At 49.8% G+C, this 20,784-nt stretch overlaps 1 protein-coding gene across 4 annotated transcripts in view; it reads right to left on the reverse strand.

Annotated features, from left to right (window-relative positions):
• Window positions 1-1,066: 1,066 nt before the first annotated feature.
• ELFN1 (extracellular leucine rich repeat and fibronectin type III domain containing 1) overlaps window positions 1,067-20,784 on the reverse strand; it is a 103,047-nt gene continuing 83,329 nt past the window's right edge. For all 4 annotated transcript variants that reach the window (XM_074552549.1, XM_074552547.1, XM_074552546.1 and 1 more), the window contains one exon: window positions 1,067-4,829. In XM_074552549.1, the coding sequence (XP_074408650.1) occupies window positions 2,000-4,390 (2,391 nt within the window). In that variant the 5' untranslated portion in view covers window positions 4,391-4,829 and the 3' untranslated portion in view covers window positions 1,067-1,999. The remainder of the gene's footprint in view (window positions 4,830-20,784) is intronic.

Genomic DNA, 20,784 nt, shown 5'->3' on the forward strand with positions numbered 1-20,784 from the left:
ATGCATTCCTGCAGAAATTACCTGCCTTTTATTATGAAATCCTGCTAATGGTTTGTTGTCTACACAAATAACCACGGGGAATGAACTCGTGCACTTCCCAGCCTGCTCTGTGTCTTCCTGGCTCAGCTCCTTTCTGAACAAACATAACCTTTTGCAAGAATACCTGTCAAAATCGTTTTGAAATACTGAAATAACAGGATGGGATATGGTTTGCTCCTGGGCCCTAGTGCTCATCCATCAGGACTCAGGATGTCCATCCAAAGCGACTTTTGAGCAGGATGCAAGGGAACAAAACCCTGGCAAGCAGCAGGGCCTCAGAGGGCTGCATTTGGGGAGCTTAGCACCTCACCTCACTGTGCTGGGCTCCCACACACCCACCTGGGAGCAGGGCAGCTCTCAGACCCTCACTTTTTGTTGGTCATGGGTGGGTGTGATTCACCTAGAGCTGATCAGGACAAACCAGTGTCCTTTGGCCTGGAAGTGCCTTCATGGCCTCACCACCTCCCTTCTCACCTCATGTGAGTGTTTTAGAGATGGGGCAAAAAGCTGTGGAGTCTTGGAAGAGTGTTGGTCACCAATGGTTGAGGGGCACGTGGATGCCTGGGTGGACCCATGGACACAGAGCCATCCCCTCCCCTCCAGTCTCAGAGTGCCAGGGGCTGGTCAGGGCCTACCCAGGGTGTCTCAGTGTGGGAAAAGCTGTAAATGCTGAGTGTCTTTACCTCATAAGAAAAATCACCCCTCCATTTTCTCTTTCCCCAGAGCAGCAACAGGCTTTGTGCTCTAACCCATCCCTGGCTCCCCACCCTGAAAGTGGGGGGATAATCCACCCCTCAGTGGCTGCTCCCAGGGCCCAGACACATCTGTTTAGGGACAGAGACCAATGCCTTCTGATTCGCAGGAGAAACCCCACTGCATGGTGGCACCTGCTTGGCCAAGAGCCCTTTACCTCTCATCCCCTCCCCAGTTCCTCCCACCTGGAATAAGGTGAGGGAATCTATTTTCCTGGGTATGAGCCTTTTTTCTTCAATGCACTTGGAAGTGATGAGCACTTGGACACAGGCAATTGGTGGAAGAAATCAAAACAAAACACTTAGAAATCCAAACAGTCCCCCCTCCAAAAGATATCCCATCAACCAACCAACCAACCAACAAACAAAAAAGTCCTTCAAATAAAACTCCATCTCTTTCTCTAAAATCCATGATTAAAACCTGGTACAAACAGGTGAATATAGAGATATATATATATATATTTTTTAGTAGATGTAGTATTGTTTTTTTTCTCCTCTCTCTCTCTCATTATACAGCAAACATTGCAAATATAGAAATTTTCTCTGTACAATTAACGACTTCGGTTTACAATGCAATGTGTGGTAAAACCTCTTAGTGAGTGAAAATGTGAACGGGCCTTCAACCGGGTGAAAGTCTAAATTGGAAGACTCCGTTTGCAAAAACAGCCCAAAAGATGGAGCTCCTTCTGGTCTCTTTTTTGGTTTTTGTTGCTGTTTTTGTCGCTGTTGATTTTGGAAGGGAAGGAAGGAAGAACACAAACTGTTCACAAAGAATCCACAAAATCACGGAATAGGGACTCATGCAATGCAATATTGGAAAACGCCAGACCTCAGCTCTCTGCCCGCTCTTTCATTTTCATTTTATATTCAATTTTTTCTTTTTTCTTACATTTTTTTAAAAAATCAAAATGAAACAAAACTTTTTTTTGTTTTTTTCCCAACTCCACAGTTTGTTTGTTTGCAAAGTTTGTGTTCAAATTTGGTGCATGTCTCACCAACGTGAGGACATTTTAATATCTCACTGTATATATTATATAGAATATTTATAGATTTTTTCATTATTTGTTCTCTCTTTTAATTTTTTTTTATTGACTCTCTTTTTTTTTTTTTAATTTTAATTTTGTTTCAAAGACAGTCTGAATAAAAATAGCTGCTGCGGATTTCTTTTTGGTCCAGTTAGTGTGTTAAGTCACGAGTTGTGTGAGGACTCAGGACTTTTGCTGGGCAGAGACGCCCTTCCAGTAGTCTAAGATGTCGTGGAGATCCTCATCTTTGGCAAACTGGACCTTTTTGCGTAGGGCGTGGCCGGCTGCCATGTACTCCTCCTCGTCTTTGTGCCGCTTGCGGTTGAGTTTGAAGCGCTCCCAGATGCTGTGCGAGGGTTTGCAGGTGTACTCTGGGCTGGAGGTGTAGCTCAGGTTGTGGTACTGAGGCGAGAGCTGGGAGTAGGCCAGGTCTCTGGGGCGAGGGCGGGTCAGGGGCTCCAGGATGGAGGGCTTGCGCCCGCCCATGCTGTCGTGCTGCTCCCCCGGGTGCGAGCTGGGGTACGAGTGCCGGTGCTCGCTGTACTGGCGGATCTTCTCCGCCTCTGCCCGCAGGATGGCCGCGGCCGGCGTCACAGTGAGGATGGTGTCGGTGGTGGGGGAAGTCTTCTCGATGTATTTGGCTTCGGATTTGTGGCCCGATCCCTCGGAGCGGTAGGACCTGGGGCTCCGTATGGAGCCGCTGGAAGAGGTGCTGGAGCGTTTGGGGGCCGCCTCCATGCTGTGGTGTCGCTGGAGAGGGTGGTTGTAGCTTTCCTTGTAGACAGGGGAGAGGAATCCATGCTTGCTGGGGATCTGCTCTGACAAGAGCACCAGCTGAGGCTCCACCGTGGAGACCGCCCCCGACTTCACCCCTTGGAAGGAGGTGGACTCGGATTTCAAGGCATCGATGCAGTTGTTGATGATCTGGTTCACCTTGTCCACCTCCTTGGCGATGGTGGAGATCTCAGCCACAGAGCCCTGCGTGTCTGGCGGCAGGGACAGCTCACAGTCTCTCCTCTCAGGCTGCTCACCCGTCCTCACCTCCATGTAGTTGCCCTTGGTGGCCTTGGGGGTCTCGCTGCTCTCAATCAGCTTGTACTGCTCGACCTCGCCAGCAGAAGGCAGGTAGGGGATGCGGGTCACTGTCTCCCCACCCAGTATCTGCCCCTGGGACAGCTGGGTGATGCTGGTGGTCTCCATTTCTGGCCCATACTTCAGCTCGATGATGGTCTTCTTCATGCTGCCGGCAGCCTTTTTGTGCTTCTCCTCCTGCTGGCGCCTCTTGCGGAGGCAGTAATACACCACGCCCAGGACAATCACCATGCCAAAGAGACAGCCCAGGATTGTCATGATGTAATGGGTGGCAGTGGAAGGGGTGGGCACCGGCTCCTTGCGGTTGGGTCTGGTGGGAGTGATGGTGACGCAGGTGTGGTTGTACTTGGAGTACTGGTGAACGGAGACTACACAATAGGTGTAATCTCTTTGTGCTACTAGGTTGCTCACGGTGATGTTCTCCTCCTTCTTCCTGAGCTTGGTGATCATGGAGGAGAAGCCGTTTTCGAACTGGGAGAGGATGTACATCTTGCTGAAGGGGTAGGGGATCTGCACGGTGAGGACAGCCGAGTTGTGGTTGAGGTGCTTCACCTGGATGTTGGGGCGCACCTCGGTCTCACCGATGGGTGTGAACAGGGAGAACTGCGGCGTCGTGCCGTCGCCAGAGGAGCACTCCTCCTCGGAGCAGGGGCTTTCGGAGGGCACCGTGGTCACCTGGTACCTGGGGGGGATAAAACGAGGGATCACAGTGTAGGAGCCACCAGTGCAAAGGGAAGAGAGCATGCTCAGAGCATTGCGGTAGCCAGTCCGGCCTTGGCCTAACAAGTAGTAGCCCATGTAGTCGGGCGGGGAGTCGCACTGCATCCGGTCGTAGGTGCGTGTCATGTTGGTGAAAGCCTCCAGCCATTGCAGGAAGCCCAGGAGCTCGCAGGAGCAGTAGAAAGGGTTACTGTAGAGTTCACAGACAGAGAGCTTGTTTAGGCCCCGAAATGTGTTGCTGTCCAGTCTCTGGATCCTGTTCATGGACAGGTCAATGTTCACTATGTTGGGGCACTCCCAGAAGGCATTGGGGGTGACGGTCTCGATGAGGTTGGCCTGGAGATAGAGGTACTCCAGCTTCCCCAGGCCCCGGAGGATGCCCTCAGTGAGGTTCCTCAGTCGGTTGTAACCCAGCTGCAGCACCTGGAGGTTGAACTGTCCTGAAAAGGCACCGTCCTCGATGTAGGAGATCTCGTTCTTCGTCAGGTTGAGGTATGTCAGGTTGCCGAAGCGGCTGAGCGAGGCGTACTGCACGCTCTTGATCTTGTTGTCGTTCAGCCGCAAGTCCACGATGGTGCTGTTGATCTGCTGGGGGATGGACTCGTAGGGGGGCTGGTTTTGGCTGCAGATGGCCAACCAGACGAAGCCCTTGTCCCCCTCGATGAGCCAGCAGTCCGCCCGCACCCCGCCGGCGTGCAGGAGGGACACGGCCGCCACACACATGCAGAGGGCTGACGTCGCGGCCCACCGGCGACCTGCCATCTGGAAGGGCAGCACGGAGAGGGGCTCCTGGTCTGCTGGAAGCGGGGAACAGGACAGGGGCTGGGAAGGTGAGCGCTAGTGCTCCTTGGGCAGCTTTGCTTGCCTCTCCCTTCTCCTCATGGCTCAGAGACGGGAGGGAAGCGTCCGTGGAGAAAGCGGAGCGCGGTGCCCACAGTGCTCGGCAGCCAGCAGCCAGGGGCTGCTACCAAGGCCTGGGTGGCTGAGGCTGGTCCCACATCACCAAGCCTCTGGCATCTCGAGGAGGGAGTCATGAAGTTAAGCGCCTGTGCAGAGGAGTCGTTCAGGCTTAGAGACAAGCCTTCCTCTCATTTTTTATAGTACTTCTCCTCGTTTTCTTTCTGCTGCACATCGTGGCGCTGGTCCCCATCTCCCTGTGCTTCCGGGTGTTTGGCTGTCCCCGCTGGGTCTCCCGGCTCACCTGCTCAAAACAAAACACAAGCACAAGCTCAGCACAAAGGAAAGACAGTCAGCAGTCAGAGGTGTTGGAGATCCATCCAACTCTCTTCTTAGTTAGGCACTTGCCTTCTCATCCTGGCAACCACCTTTCAAGGAGCCTTTGGTTTATTTGGTTGCCACTGGCACTGTTTGGCAGCACAAGGAGAGGTGGTCACTGACCATTGAGGTCACCCTCTGAGCCCTTGTCCAGCATCACTTTTTTGGCAGTTGAGACCAACACACATCCAGCGCATCGTTCGTCTGACCTATTTAGGTGTCTACCTGAGGAGGAGAGGAGTGATGCCCCAGAAGTGTCTGTTCCTCTCTGCTGAGAGCAGATGAAGTCTAGACAAGTGGCTCTGATGTAGATTTGATGCTGCAGTGTTTTGCTGAGGGGAATCCTGACTGTCTCATGTGCTGGTGTGTGCAGCAGCAGTGCCCACACAAGGGGTGCTGGTTGAGGACACTGTGTCTTTCTGCATGCACTGCCATGTGGCATCTGGGATACAGCCCAGCATCAAACACTTGTCCTGTTCCTGGAAACCTCTGTAAAACTCACTGCTGTGACTGTGAGCCACCCAGCATCCTTGTCCCTGCTTGTTGGGGGCTTGTTGCCTTTCTCCAAGGCTCTCCCTCCCAGGTGAAATGATGCAGAGGTGTGGAAAACCAGCAAACATTCAGTGCCATAAGAAGAACTTGGAACAGTTTCCATTAGAAACATGGAAACTGTTGGAAACATGGCTGGTAAGAACTGCAGGTTTCTTGGGAAGTTGTAAAGGAGATAGGGCCACATCTTGCATCCAAATTTTCTTTCATTAAATCTGAAAAATAGTATAAATCCAGAAACAGTTTTCCAGACCATTTTACAGTGCCCAGGCTGGACTGTTCTTGGTGCTACACACCTGAAAATTGTGTGGGGCTGATTGTTTAGAGGCAGATGTATACTCTGACCCTTGTCCCTAAGAAACCAGGTTCTTTTCCAACACAATACCAGCAGGAAAGGAGAGCATATTTCACTGCAGAAACCCCTGTCCACCATTCAGTTTGTACCCTGGTAAACAGGCCAGTAATAATAAGCAGTGAAACAGTTTATTTGGTTGGATTGTGACCAGTGAGTCTGTTCCCTGGTCACAGTTGTGTTTCCATTACATGGATGACAAGACCTTCTCTCACATCAGCTCTCTGCACATGAGACTTTTTTTCCAGCCACCTTTCCCTCCATGTGCTCTCACTGCCCTGAGATGCTCTGGCAATACCTGCAAGTCCATTTTAACACAGCTGAGTCCTCAGAGCCAGCAAGGGAGGTGGGACTGTGCTCCCTGGCAGATTGCAGGTGAGTGGCCCCCCTGCCACCCCCACAGAGACACAGGCTGCAGTGCCAGACTGAAACACGTCTGCTGCTGCATCCCTCTGGTGTTAGACAACTCAATTAACCTCTCTGCACTCCAGCCTCCTCGCTGGTGCTGTGAGATAATGATAGCTCTTCATGGGGTGGTGGGAGACTGAAGCAAAGTGCCCTGAGCTCCTCTAGTTGGGGTGAAAATCCCAGCACACACATTGTGTTGTGGAGACTTTCTCTCTAGGTGTGCCAGCTCTCCTCTGCCACAGGAGCAGCCTGGTGTTCAGCTCCTCCTGCACCCTGTGGGGATGTGCATTGCCCCTAAGGGTGTGGGATGAGGGCATTCCTGGCCTGCAGAGCCATAGGCAATGGCTTATACTGTCCCTCTGGGGTGGCACTTCCCTGTTCCAGCATCTCCCTGCTCTCCTCCAAGGACCTGTGGCAAGGGAAGCCCTGCCAAACCCAGCACAGGCAGCAGGAAGGGATGAACATGGCATATTCTCTTCAGCAAACATTTATTCTGTCCCCTCTATCTCCCACTGTGGCCCAACCACCCTGTCTGGGCAAGCCTGTGTTTGGGAAGGCTCTGCAGAGCCAAACCAGCCTTTTCCTCACAGAGGAAATTTGTGCAGTGGGACCATCAATGAGCAAGGAGCAGAGACAGATTCCCCACAGATCCTGCCAGGCTGATCCCCTATAGCCTTCCCCAACAGCACCTTTGAGCTTCCCCCACCTAATTGGAGGTGTTGGACATGAAAAAGAGCAGCAGTAAATGACTCAAACACGTTCAGTGAGTCTCCCACTGTATGTTTTCTCTTATTTCCCATACATTGCCTATCAGCCAGGTCCTTCCCAACAACAGAAAGGAGAAATGGCATTTTATCAGCAGCCTGAGTTTAATTTCAGCTCATTAAAGCAAGCAATTTGCTGGTTTATTTGCTTTACAAAGTGTGAATAAAATGACAGCATTAAGGAGATGTGAGAGAGGAAAGAGGGGCTAATCTCCCTTTTTATTAGATTCTCGGGACATGACTGGTGAGTGGAGAAGTGGGTCTTGTTGCTTTGCACAAAAGGCATAATTGTTCATCTTGCTGGCTCCGGAGAGCCTCCATCCCAGCCTTGGTGGGTGTGTGCCCAAACATCAGCACCAAGCATCCTGCAAGGATCCAGTGGTTTAACCCTCCTGCCTGCCTGATTCATCTTTGCCCAGTTGTCCTGAGTTCATTCTCCTGCTAACACAATTGCACATGGCTTTTTCCAGTCCTCTGAACCCCCACAGAGCTGAGAAAACCTGGGAACAAACCAGCAAAACTCTCACATGAAGAAAACCAGGAAAGTGGCAATGTGTGGGTTTCTTTTGCTGCTGGAGAATGAAGCAAAAGGTAGGAATGAAGAGAGTGTGGAATAACAATAGAAATGTTTTGGAATGATGGGTTTAATCTCAGTCAGAAAGGCTTGAAGTGTGGCACCATGGTGACAATGACAACAGCCACATCCATGACGAGGCCATGGCAGCCACCCAGGAAATTCCTGCACCATTCCTGAAGTTTCCTGGACCCTCCAGACTCTGCTGCAATTCCCTTTTCTTCCATTCTCAGGGGGCAGAATTGTTTGACCAGCTGAGGTGATGCTGGGTTTTTGTGCCCAACAGAGGCCAGCAAAGGGGCAATGGCCACTCCCTCACTCCTTGCTCCTCCTGCACATTACCTCTGATATCCAGTATCTCTGCTTCTCCCTGCTAATCCTCAATATTCACTGTGATATCTCCCCTCCTACCCATCTCTGCTTCTCCTGCCCTGCTCCCTGTCAGCAACCCAGCAGCAAAGAGGGATGGCTGGAATTTTGAGGCTGCAGCCTGCCCTGTTGAGCAGCAGCATCCTTATCCTGGCTGAAACCCCACAGCAAGGGAGGTGGAAAGAAAAAGGAAAAGCTGGAGCTTCAAAAACCAGCACAAGCTGAATGGGAAGTTTTTGCTTCCATTTCCCAACTAATGGCATCTTGGAAAATCAAACCAGAGCAGCAGCTGCAAGGAAGCAAACAAAGCAGCTGTGGGGGCTGGGAAGAGAGCTGGCACTCGGTTCCTAATTTTGTTATTCTACTGAATGAGTTATTTCAAACTGTGGATTACATTTACTGAGGGAACACAAGATTACGCATGCGTGTGCGTGTGTATACACACAGCAGGGCTCCTCTCCTTGGCATTTCTGCATCTCCACAACTTTCTCTTCACTAGCTGCTCCATCTCCAGCTTCTCTGAGATCCCCTTTCACAGCCACTTGGGCTCTTTTATCAAAAATTTATCCCCACTACAAAGAGAGCCAGAGGAAAATGGAAGTGGTACAGTACAAACATGAGTGTTCGGTCACCCAAACAGAAGGGGAGGGAGAATTTGTCTAACAGAAACCAGATTTTAAAGTGAACCTTGGTTCTTCATTGTGTGTAAGATAATCTGGAGAGCTCCAAGATGGCAGATGAAACCTTTAATAGTGATGAAATCACTTGTAAATAGTTAATGTCCATCCTGTATATGTCAGGTGGGGAAAGGAGGCTTCCAGGCAGATTTTCCCTTATTCATACTCCTGGTCTTTGCTCCATGACTCCTGCTGGGTGATGTTGGTCAGAATCAAAACCTCCCTGGATCACAAAAATGCTCAGGCCTGTAAAATTCAAGTTTGTTTTATATCCAGACATCCTGGTCCCTTCACTGACAGGGCTTAGGCAGCATTTTGTGCATCCCAACCTTATTCCCAAAAGCCTCACAGTGTCAGATAATAGAGTTCTCCAATCAATTCTACTCTCTCTCCTGCTATTATTTATTATTTAAGAAAAACAGGCAAGGGAGAAGAGATATATTTTCCACAGAGGTTTGAGGAGAGATTAAGAAGGAATGAAGCACAGAGGTGAAGGGGAGGCTGAGAGAGAAGTGCCCAGCATTGCATCCAGGATAGTTTTACTGGGACTCTGGGTGGTCACAGAATGTATGACAACTGTCCAGGTGGGAGGGATGGCAAAGAGATAACTTTTCTGGGAGACACTGGGAGAAACAAAGAGAAATTAATGCTTGCTCTCTATACAGGGACATTAATATTATCAGTATGTCAACACTCTGTATGGTGTTGGGGCCAGCCTCTCCTTGGCTTATTCCTATGTTAACCTTGATGGAAAAAGTTATTATTTTTACTGGAAGCTGATAGTCAATCCCATTTAATTTAGCAGTAAACTTTGTGTCTGAGGGGAGCTCTAGTTCAAAGCCACTGTGCCTCCCTACAAAAGCCAGGATGAGGCCAGAGCTGCAGCCTGGCAATGGCCAGAACAGACTTTCTTTGCACAAACATTTTTAAGAACCTTTTTTTCTATGGCAAGATAAATTCTGGTTTAAAATGACAACATTTTCAAGACAAACTGTTGGGATTTCAGAAAATAAGACTATTCTGCTGTTACTCAGCTGCAGTCTGAAATCATTTACATCCATCTCATGCTGCTTGGTTTCCAGGGTCTGTTGAGATGACAACCCTATCTCATGCTGCTGTGGGCTGCTGAGCAGAACCCTCTGCTGAGTTTAAGTAAATGCATAAATGATCTTCTTGGTGAGCAACCTCTTAAGCCCAGCTGGGGTACCTGTGCATTAAACCAGCCTTCCAAAACATCAGCACGAGCTGCAGTGGAACATCAGCTCCAGCCCCTGACAGAGCAGCTGAGCCCTCAAGGAGCTGAGAAATGTGATGAGAGAGACAGAGTTAGGGGAAGGTGAAGAGGAAAAACATTTTAGGGAATGTAGAGGAGTAAGAGCTCTGATCAGGCACCACTCTAGCAGTAAGGAAGATGTGTTTCCATGGGAGAAAGCCTCTCTAGCACTTTCTTGATGGGGTTTTTCCTTGGAAATAATCAGTCTGAATCACAGCTTCATTATGGGATGGTTATGCTGATGGCATGCTGGGGAAAAGCAGAGGTCTGGTGTGGAAGCAAGAGTCCCCTTTTCCCTGTAAATAGTGAAGATCACAGGATGTTTTTTCAGCACCATGCCATGGAGGGAGCCAGTCCCACACTGGAAATGGAGCTGCTGGTGCTCCTCAGCAGAGACAATCTGAGCTCCCCTGCATTGTCATCCTCACTCAGATCCCTGCTGCTGTTTGGAAAAGGGCTTTACTGCTTTCATTCACTAATTTATTTTTGCAGGAAGCCTGCATAACCCTTTGCCTCCCAAATGGGAAAACCCACTTTTGCACAGGGGGAAATCTGACGATGGATGTGTGAAATGGTGAGTTGTCAGGAATTATTTTTAGAGGTGCAAGTGCCTTTTTTATTCTGATATTTTTATGGTTGCATTTGCAACCATAAACTTTCCCCTCTGTCCTGCCCTTCCCCTGTGAAGGGGACTTTGTGCAACATTTCAGTTTCTAGGTAGGATGTAATGCTGAGTGCTGAGAGATGGACAAGGAAACACACAGCTCATGAAGGACTTCATGAGCTGTGATCCCTGGGTGGGCAGAACAGAATTCACCCTTCCATTCCACCAGCACGTGTCCTGCACACAGGAATTGTTATGTTTGTGCTGTGAGCAAACACCTCTGCTAACCTCTCACTGACTCACTCACCTTGGAAGCTGGTCCTGCTTTTCTGGTTGGAGACTTTCAGATGTCTCTCCCAATCCAGGTCATCTTGTGATTTCAATAGTCCTCTGGAGCTGAGAAGCCTAGCTTAAGGCTGAACCCTCTGGCTATCCACTTTCTGAAGGGGCTTCTGCCCAGATTTTGCTATATCTGGCAAGCCCCAGTGCCCTACAAGCCTAATTTTAGCTCAGTGCTGCAGGCTGGCTTCTTGTCATGGGCCAGGAGAAGGTTAATGATCATCTGGGCAGCCCTCCAAAACCAATCTAATGTTTATTCAGGATAACAGCATTGCAGAGGAAACCAAGCATGACCACCTTGCACACAGAGCTTCCCCATCACAGCCCTGCTCCTGCAGGTGGCTCTGCTGGAGCAGCTCACCTGCGTCCCCTCTTGGAGGAGACCCTTCCCTAGGTCCTCATCAACATTTCCAACCCTGCCCTCCTAACCCAAACAGCTGCTGTGTTTCTACAGAAAAGCAGTTTACCAGGCTGTGGGTCTGATGTTTCAGCAGTGGAAATATGCACCCACCTTTTTTTTTTTTTTTTTTTTTTTTTTTTTTTAATAGGACACTCCTCTTGGATCAGACAGCCAGGCTACAAACAAATATCCATTTATTTGGACATTTGGGAGGTGGGTCAGTGGTCCCAGCCTGATGGTGGGATGTTATGGCCTGGTTAGAAGTGAAAGGATGAGGGGTTGGTGCAGATCAGCGCACGAGGAGGCACAGGGATGTGGCACAGCAGTGACTGCACCCTCTGGCAGAGGGCAGAGTCCACAAGATGGTTGTGTGCATTCATTCACCTCAGCTGCTCTTTAATGGTTTAATTTCAGCCATGAATTTCAGTTTTTTCTTCCCACCAGGACAGCCTCTGCAGTTATTCCATCATGCCTTTGACACAACATTAAAGGATGTGCAACAGATCCATCCCAAGAACACCCTGCTCCTGCAGGGAGGTGAGGACACTGATTTCTTGGGGCTCTCCTCAGGGTTCCATGAAGGGATTGGGTATAAACTGTAAAGCCTCAAGGCCTGAGATGTGCTGTGCTAAGGGAAATATTCTATTCAGCAATAAGTACTCACAGACATACATGGCCCAGGAGAGCTCTTGATGCTTCCCTTGGGGTGCAGGAAAAATTGTACAGAGAGAAAAAAGAATTTTCTGAGGCAGCCCTGAGATGCTGGTACTGGATTCACCATCAACAGTCCCAAAATAGCTGATATTCACTGCTGGGAGGCACTGTGAGAACATCTATTTAGCACAACACTGGGAATGTGCCTCCTGCTACCTGAGATGGTCAGGGAGAGGGCTGGACAGCCAGATGGCCACAAGTGTTTGGAGCTGATATTAATGTCTCATTTGATTATGTTTACAGCATGATTAAAAGGCTCCTAGACTCCTGAGCAGGTATTTTTATTATGCTAAATCTAAACAGGACACAGATACCCCACTGTGGGCTTGGCTGGTTAAACATGGTGCCAGGCAGTGTTTCTCTCAAGAGAAACCTGATTTCCCACTGGAGCATGCCCATGCACTGGTGGGAACAAGCAAAACCCATCTTTGCCCACAGAGGATACCCAGCTACAGGCATGAGGGACAACTGGGTTTCCTTTTTCCAGCATGCCTAAAGCTCAACCAAACAGCCTTCTACCTAAAAGTGTGTGGCCAGATGCAGAGACGCTTGTAAAAAATGGGTTGTGCACATGCTAGACTCCAAAATAAAACTGTGGTTTTTATCAGGGCACATGACCAACTGATGGTGGAAAGCAGCAGGAGGAGCTGCTGTGTGTTAGCACACAGAGCCCTTGCTCAGCATCCTGGCTGCCCCTCAGCCAGGTCTGTGGCCACTCTTGAGCCTCTGTGTTTCCCTGCTTGTCCAGAAGATATGGAGAGTGGAAAGAAGCTTTGGAGTCCAAGGGAACAGAAGCAGGGATCTGTGCCAGAGTTTGGATTGCCCGTCCTTTCCCCAAACATCTCCTGTGGAGGTTACCCAAGCTGAAAAAGCAAGTGAACCCAAAACACCTACCCTCTTTGGAGGATTGGAGTTTATTGTTAATAATCTACTGCTAAAGGGTAACATCTGTTTTGGACAAACTGTAATGAGATTTAAACCCCAGGTGGAGGGAGGACTTCACAGTAATAAATGACTTTCTGTATGTCTAAATAGTTTTAATTTTTTTTCTGGCAGAAATAGCTGCTTTTCACCTCAGGCTTCTTTTTGCCAGCTCTTTTTGTTTAATGATTGCTATTAATTTCCAGGGTGGCAGATGGATTCTGGGCTGGTGTAGTCTGAAATGAGGAAAAACAGCCCGTGAAGGTGTGAGCTTGCCATGAATGTGTGCACAGGTCACACACGCTGCTGTGATGCCATGTGTGGGAGTTTGCTTCCCAGGGGAACAATTGCTTCCTGCTCCTCCCCACTGGGATGTTTGAGCATCCCTCAGCCATAAAGGAAGGTAAATTAACATTTCTGGTCACTGCTTGTAGCTCTGCTTGTTTAGACCTTCGTTTAATAAAGGTGCTGATTTCAGCAAGGGTTTGGGAGGGATTCAAACCAGCACCAAGTGCTTGGCTAAATCCAAGTGAAATGAGCTGGAGAGCAGCACGTGGTCCCCAGAACATGGAAAGGAGCTGGATGCTGCCAGGTGATGGGGATTCCTCCTTGGGCATGAAACAGATATTTTTCAGTGCTTTTCCTATTTATTTGGATTTATTTATTTTTTTTAATAGTGTGGGATTTCCCAAACAAACAACCATTCTCCATCCTCCAGCTGTGGTAGTAAATATCTGATGCTGAACCCAGCACACCCTGCCAAGATTGCAGTGCCCAAAGGAGGACTTTGTTTATCCTCTCTGCTACCAGCTCCTCCTCAAGGAGCCTACAGAACTAATCCCAATTAGTGCCACAGTGTGCTGGGGTGCCCTCCTTTGTCTTCCCCTCCTGTGGAGCATCCCTGCACTTGGCTCAGGATGCAGGACACAAGGGTGGCCAGGTGGGAAGCTGAGTCTAGGAAGCAAGGCTGATGATGGACCACCACATGGCAGCACCCTGCGGACAGACAACTGTCCTGAGACCAGAGCCTGGCAGAGGACACGGGAAGGAGGGAGGGGTTTGTTTGCCTGGGCCTGGGTGAGCTCCTGGGGATGGAGGAAAGGGGGTAGAGATAGAAAGTGCAGCATCTCAGGTGATGCAGATAATCGCCTTTAATCTCCTGCTCAAAATAACCCAAAGTCAAGTAAAGGAGGGATTACAGGGCCTAAGCCACTGTTATTGCTGGGGTGGAACAGACTTAGGTTGCCTCTGAAGGGCTCCTGAGGAAGAAGAGGAGCTGCAGAAAATACCAGCCTGCTGGAAATGCCCCCTGGTGAGGGTGAGGGACCCTCCTGAGTAGCCCAAGGGGATTTGGAGCTGCAGGCACAGCAGCTGAGGGCAGACTGAGGAGCCCACACAGGGACCTGGTCCCAGGCAGAGAGTGTCTCAGATGCCCACTTGTCACCTTGTCATTGCTGATGGGTTTATTCTTAGTGCAGGATCCAAAGTGCTTTATAGCCATTAATTATCCTAATGGGGAAGCAGTGCCCGTGAAACCCATTTCACAGATGGGAAACAGAGCCCAGGAGGAGCTAAATGACCTACCAGGTACTGGGGCAGGGCAACTGAGGCAGGCTTCCTCCCATTTTAAGGTGCTTTTCCTTGGATTTGTGTTCCCATCAGCTGTGAGGCTGAAGGCTCCTCCTGCCCTTTGCCAAAAAGCCACAGCCTGGCTGCTGAGCTGCTGCCAGGGGAAACTGAGCTGCCGAGCCCCATCCATCAGCTCCTGGTGCTGCCTCTGAGATAGCAGCAGCACAGGGACTGTGTGAGGCAGGGCTGCACTGGGGAGGGAACAGAGTATGCTCATTTTAATGAGCCTGTCCCTGCCTAAAGGAGAGAGAAAGCGAGAGGCCAACCTGCTTTAATAAACTCTGGCATGCGGATTTAATCAGACGGATCATTGTTCCCCAGCACAGGGATGAATATATTAAAAAAATGATTCAAACTTTTCCCCTTTGTTTTTCATTTGTATTATGTGCTGTGGTGTGATAAAACATCCTGGGGCCAACTTGCAAGGCAATAAAAGAGAGAGTGGAGGAGAGGAAGACATTGATCCATGCGAGCGAGCACAGGCGCAGTGGGGAGGAGGCTGCTGGCAGGCAGGGCTGGCAGAGAGGGGCTGCAGCCTCCTCAGCCCCCACCAGAGCCCCAGGGGAGATGTGGTTATGGGGGCTGACCTGCTGTCAGCTCCCTCTCAGAGATCTGAGATGACTAATAGCAGTTTAAGTCCAGTGCTAAATGCAGCCTCCTTCAAGCATGAGGCTTCATCTCACCACAGAAACAAGAATATCCCCACACCCCTGCCCCAGGAGGGAAGGAGGGACAGTCCCCACCTTTCTAGGGACACCAGCACGTGGATTGTGCTGGTGGTGTCTTTTGGAGTTAGGTGGCACTGAATGGTGCAACAGCACAAACTTTCCTCTGGACTGTCCCCTTCTCTTCACCAGGAGTTGTTTCATCACTGCCTCCATGTGCCAGGGGATCTGGGTGCTGCTCATTAATTTAGAGAACCAAATAGCTGCGGATAGAAAGCTGCAAACTGCACAGATGGAAGGTAAAGGCTGCTCCCTGTGTGAATGGCACATTCCTGTGTGCCCCTGTGTGTCCCCTTGGAGGCACAGGAAGGTCCTGATCCAGCACAGCAAAGGCAAATGGGTCTGCAGGCAGCGCAGGTGGGATTGTGTCCGTGTGTGCCTCAGCAGCACCTGGCTCTGGGCTTGCAAGGCTCTGCCTACGTGGGTGGGAATAAAGCCAGCTTAGACAAAATAGTCTTTTGTGCTAAATCCTGGACAGACCACCTGGAGCTGTGGACAAGGACAGACCTCAGAAGCCCCAAGATATCTCCATGGAATTCACCTCCTTTGCCCTGCCCCAGCTCACTGTCCTTGGCTCAGGCTTAGATAACCCCCAGCCCTTGCTGTGCTCACCCTCCTCTGGCCCATCAGGCTGCTTGTCACCCTGAGACACAAAGAATTGGCTCTCCAGGGATGGGACAGGGCACTCAGATGGGTTTTTAACCTCTCCCCCTGGTACTAAGGCCAGAGTTGTCTAGCGGCACTAGGCAGCTCCCTGGCAGGGATTTGGCTGAAGGCAGCCCAGAGGTGTTTTTTGAGGGGCTACAGGACCCCCTGCCAGAGCAAAGCTGTGCCTGACAGGTTTGACTGGCCCTAGGATTTGTGATGAGAACCCAGGAATTACTTTTTACATCCTGACCTCCACCAGCAGCTGCAAGGCCATGTAATGTTTAGAGTAGGGGGAAAGGCATCTCCTCCCTTGGAAAAGATTTCTCCAAACTGTGCCATTGACCCATCCACTGAAGAGTCACTTATGGCCACTTGGTGTAAAGTATCACCAACTTTGGCTTCTAACACACCACCATGCTGCTGCTTCATTAGTTCATCCATTACTGTCCATAAACACTAATAAATAATCCTATTTTCATTTCCCCCATTGTTTAAGTGGTCATTAATTGTAGTTTATATGCTGTCTCTGTGTATTTGTGTACGATAGCTTCTTCATGATTCCTTGATTAACTGTGATTGATCGTGTATTTTAAAATCAATTAAAAGTTTCAACACTAAAAGGTAGAGTCTTTAGCAATAATTCTCCAAGACATTGCCATTTATAATGGAGCTATGGTAGTGCTGGGATCCATTAGTGTGGCAGGCTGTGATCTTTATTTTCCACATTTATGCAAATAGGTGAGTGTGAGTGTGCACGTGGCTATGTCTGGTGTGGGAGTTATAGGCAGGAAGAGGGTGTGGGAAAGAATCAGCTTCTCACAGGGTTGCTGGCTTTTGTGGGTGACCAGGAATCACCCACTCCCTTCCTTAAAGCACTAATGCAAGGGCTGAGCCCCTGGACCCCATCATTTCCTTGCACTGTGTATTAATTTTGTAATAGCAAAGAGGTGCTGATACCCTCAGCTGAAGAGGGGCACAAAGTGGGATGGGTGCTCTTTGCAAAGCTGCTTTAGTGAGTGCCCCTGTGCCCTGCTGGGGTGCAGGTGAGGGGCATGAGGGAGGATGGGGAGGGCTGGGAAGGTCTGTGTCTGTGGTGCTGCTGATATGATGGAGGAGGAGGGTGGCCACCACCATGGTCAGGGGCACAAATCTTTACTCTTTATAGCATCATATCATATAGCATCATATCATATAAGCATCATATCATATAGCATCATATCATATAAGCACTGTGTTATATCAGTGCTTAGCTCCTTGTATTGCTGTTCTGCTGGGGAAATGTGTGTCCAGCACCAGGGCTGGAGGAAATGGGCTTAACACCATGCTGCCTTGCCCTGTAACCCTGGATCCTGAGTGTTTATGCCTCTGTGCACCCTGTGACTGCAGGGCAGCTCTGCCCAAGCAGCTTCTCATGGCCCATGCAGAGAATCAGGGGTGGGGAAGCCACAGAAGAGATTTTGTGCAGGTGTTCTGAGCTGGGGAACAGATCCCCAAGGCCCAGTGGGAAATCAGGCTCTTGTAATGGATCCCTCCTTGTGCCCCATCCTCCTGGATGTCTGCCAGGGGCAGGGCCCTCCCAGCCATCTGCCAGCTCAGGCAGAGGATTCCTGTGCTCTAATCTGCTCTCAGATATTTGTCACCCACCCCTCTCCCAGCTGCACGATGCAAAAAATGCCTCAGTGCCCCAGTACAGCTGCTGGGAGCACCTCTAGAGGAAATCACCAGTCCTGTTAAATGATGGGGGGACTATGCTGTGCAAGCCCTGGAATGGGATCACCCCGTTGTATTAAGTTGCCTGCTTGCATTGATGTTAATGAAATAAAGAAATATAATGGTTCCAGACTTTTAAACTTCTTATAGCTCGATTTGCATAATGGCCACCGCTACCCTGAACAGGAACTGATCTGTCAAAAAATATTGTTCCAGCCCTCTATCATTCAGCTCAATGGGAGGTGCAGATTGGCCCACAGGAGCTGTTTTTCGCTGATGGAGTGGAGTTTGCCTAGTGCCGACCATAAAAAGCTAATATTAGCATGCAATCCAATATTGTAAAAAAGAAATTGGTTAAAAGTTATAGATCAATAACTGTTAGCGTGGCTCTATTTTTCAGACACATCATGTTTGCTGATGGGGAGGCAGGCTCCCTCCTGCTGGCTGAGGCAAGCCCAGGGTTCCCCCTTGGAGGAGCCTGGAGCTGCCAATTGAGGCTCAGCTGTTCTGGACAGCCCTGGGAGCTGCAGAGTTTCCTGTGGAAGTTTGTTCCCCTCTAGCCTGGAATATGAAATCCTGCTCCGTGATGGTGATCACAGGGGGCTGAGGAGGAGGGAAGAGATGAGGATCTGACTCCATGTTTCAGAAGGCTTGATTTATTATTTTATGATATGTATTACATTAAAACTATACTAAAAGAATAGAAGAAAGGATTTCATCAGAAGGCTAGCTAAGAATAGAAAAGGAAAGAATGATAACAAAGATTTGTGTCTTGGACTCTCTGTCCGAGCTAGCTCACTTTGATTTGCCATTAATTACAAACATCTAACATGGGCCAATCACAGATGCACCTGTTGCATTCCACAGCAGCAGATAATCATTGTTTACATTTTGTTCCTGAGGCCTCCCAGCTTCTCAGGAGGAAAAATCCTAAGGAAAGGATTTTTCATAAAAGATATCTGTGACACTGGTCAGAGCTGGACATTAGCCCTGTCTCCACCTTCTTGCATGTCCCTCCTTAGTGCTACAGATCCCTCTCCTTGATGCCCACAGCAACTCCCCTTGGTGCCTTAGATTGTCACTCCTTGATTACCTAGACCCCTTCTCCTCCCTGCCCTAGATCACTGCTCCTTGATTATCCACATCTCTGCTCTTTGATGCCCCAGATCTCAGCTCCTTGATTACCTACATCTCTGCTCCTCCATGCCCTAGATCTCTTCTCCTTGATTATCCCAATCTCTGCTCTTTGATGCCCTAGATTTCCTCTCATCAGTGCCCCGGATCTCAGCCTGCTGCCAACATGGTGTCTCTCCCTGCAGATGATTCCTGCAGTGCTTCCAGCTCTTCCAGAATAACTGGATACTCTCACCCCTATGGGGAGAAGGGTGTTGGCATGCATCTGTCCCCTCCCTAAAGTGAGGTGAGCATCCCTCCTCTCACTGTGTGGATTTAAAGTGTGCTGCCCACATGGCAGGGGCTTCTCTCCACACCAGAGTGTGTTTAAGGAGTGCAGACCCAAATCCTCAGCCACAGTGGTGGGGATGGGAGTGTGCAGGAGCAGGGGACCAGCTGAGCACCACCAGCCAGCATGACAGGGGCCCTTTTGCCCCCACTGACCTTGGGCTTGCCTCTGGTAGCTCGTTACAGCCTGCCTTAGATCACTTGCCTCTTCCTTGCCCTTTATTGGAGATGCTGGAGAGCTTTCCTGACCAATATCATCAAAAAGGACACTTTTACTTCCAAAATATACAACTTAATTAGAACTGTGAAGGCAGAGAGCAGCCAGTCCATAAAAACACCTACTCTGTGGCAATCTGTACTGATTCTGTGGGAACTGGGGACAAGACACTCCTGGTTCTCAGTGGGAACAGGGTGGTTTCCCAAACGTTACAAATACCACTCAGATCCCGGACAAAAAGGGTTTATTCCACTGCAAGAGAAGGGTTTGGAGTGGAAATGCCCTTACCTGCAGCCAAACATGCTTTGCTGAATTGGGACCCATTGGAAGCACGGGCTGAATAGCTGCAGACAGCACCAGAGAGACCCTCACCTAAATCATCACCCTCAAACACACCTTCTGGTTGGATGCCTGAATATCCACAGCCTTGCTCACACTCTCACTGAACTGGGACCATTGCCAGCTCCCCAGGGCCGTCTCCCTGCAGGCAGCAAGGCAGCCCCACCCCATGGCAGGGCAGGGGTGTGTTTGCATCCAGCTGCCAGGACCTGTGGGCAGGACCTGTGTGTGTGTTTGCATCCAGCTGCCAGGACCTATGTGTTTGCATCCAGCTGCCAGCTGTGGGCAAGACCTGCCTAACAAACCAGCTCCAGCCAACCCCATCCCTGCAGCTGCCCCATCAAACAGCTGACACCTTAAAAATTGATGGGGTTCATTTCCTGCCTCTGTGCACTCACTTGCAGCACCAGCTCTGCCATTACCAGCAATGTCCACATTAATTACTATCATGCCCAAGTACCTTGGCACAGCTCCCCTGCCTGGAATGCCTGTCCCAGCAGTGACCTGCATTTCCCTCCCCCTGGGACCTTTGGCATGGCTGGGATTGCCAGCACTGGGCAGAGCTGATGCTGTGATAGCCCCTGGGGACCAGGACAGGCACTCAGGCTCTGGTCCAGGCTCACCTGAGCACAGGGGGCTCCTTCACCCCTTGTGTCCCTCAGCAGTAGCATCAGTGCTGCCCCATCTCTGAGAAATGGGCTTTTCCACGTGGCATAAACAATTCAAATATTCACTGGGGACTGACTCTGTGGCTGGGTGGGGGGAGCATTTCTCCTGGGATCATCTGGAGTCCCTGCACTGAGCCCCTTTAGGTTTGAGCCCCAGGGACGAACCTTCAGCTTCCCACTATGAAGTCCTTCTGGACAGAAACCTCCAGTTTCTAAGGAAAAAAGTCATGGAAAAAGGCTCAGCTCACTCTAAAAACAGCTCCTGAGGGATGGAGACAGGCTTTTCAATGCTCTGTTGGCTGCAGAAAATTGAAAATCTCATCTCTTTTGCATAAAATGCTGATTAACGACTGCTAAACACCAGCATATTTTAGACAGTAAAAGGACATGCACAAAAGAGATAAAACACTAGAAATTATGAGGTAATGGAAGTCAGCAACTGAAAGGATCATAAAAAACCAACTTCAGCATGGACAGAGTTACATCTAACCCAGGTACCACACAGTCTGACCAAAAGTGTGCTTTGAATGCATGAGCACA

This window comes from Zonotrichia albicollis, chromosome 16 (assembly GCF_047830755.1).
Source record: "Zonotrichia albicollis isolate bZonAlb1 chromosome 16, bZonAlb1.hap1, whole genome shotgun sequence".
NCBI lineage: Eukaryota > Metazoa > Chordata > Aves > Passeriformes > Passerellidae > Zonotrichia > Zonotrichia albicollis.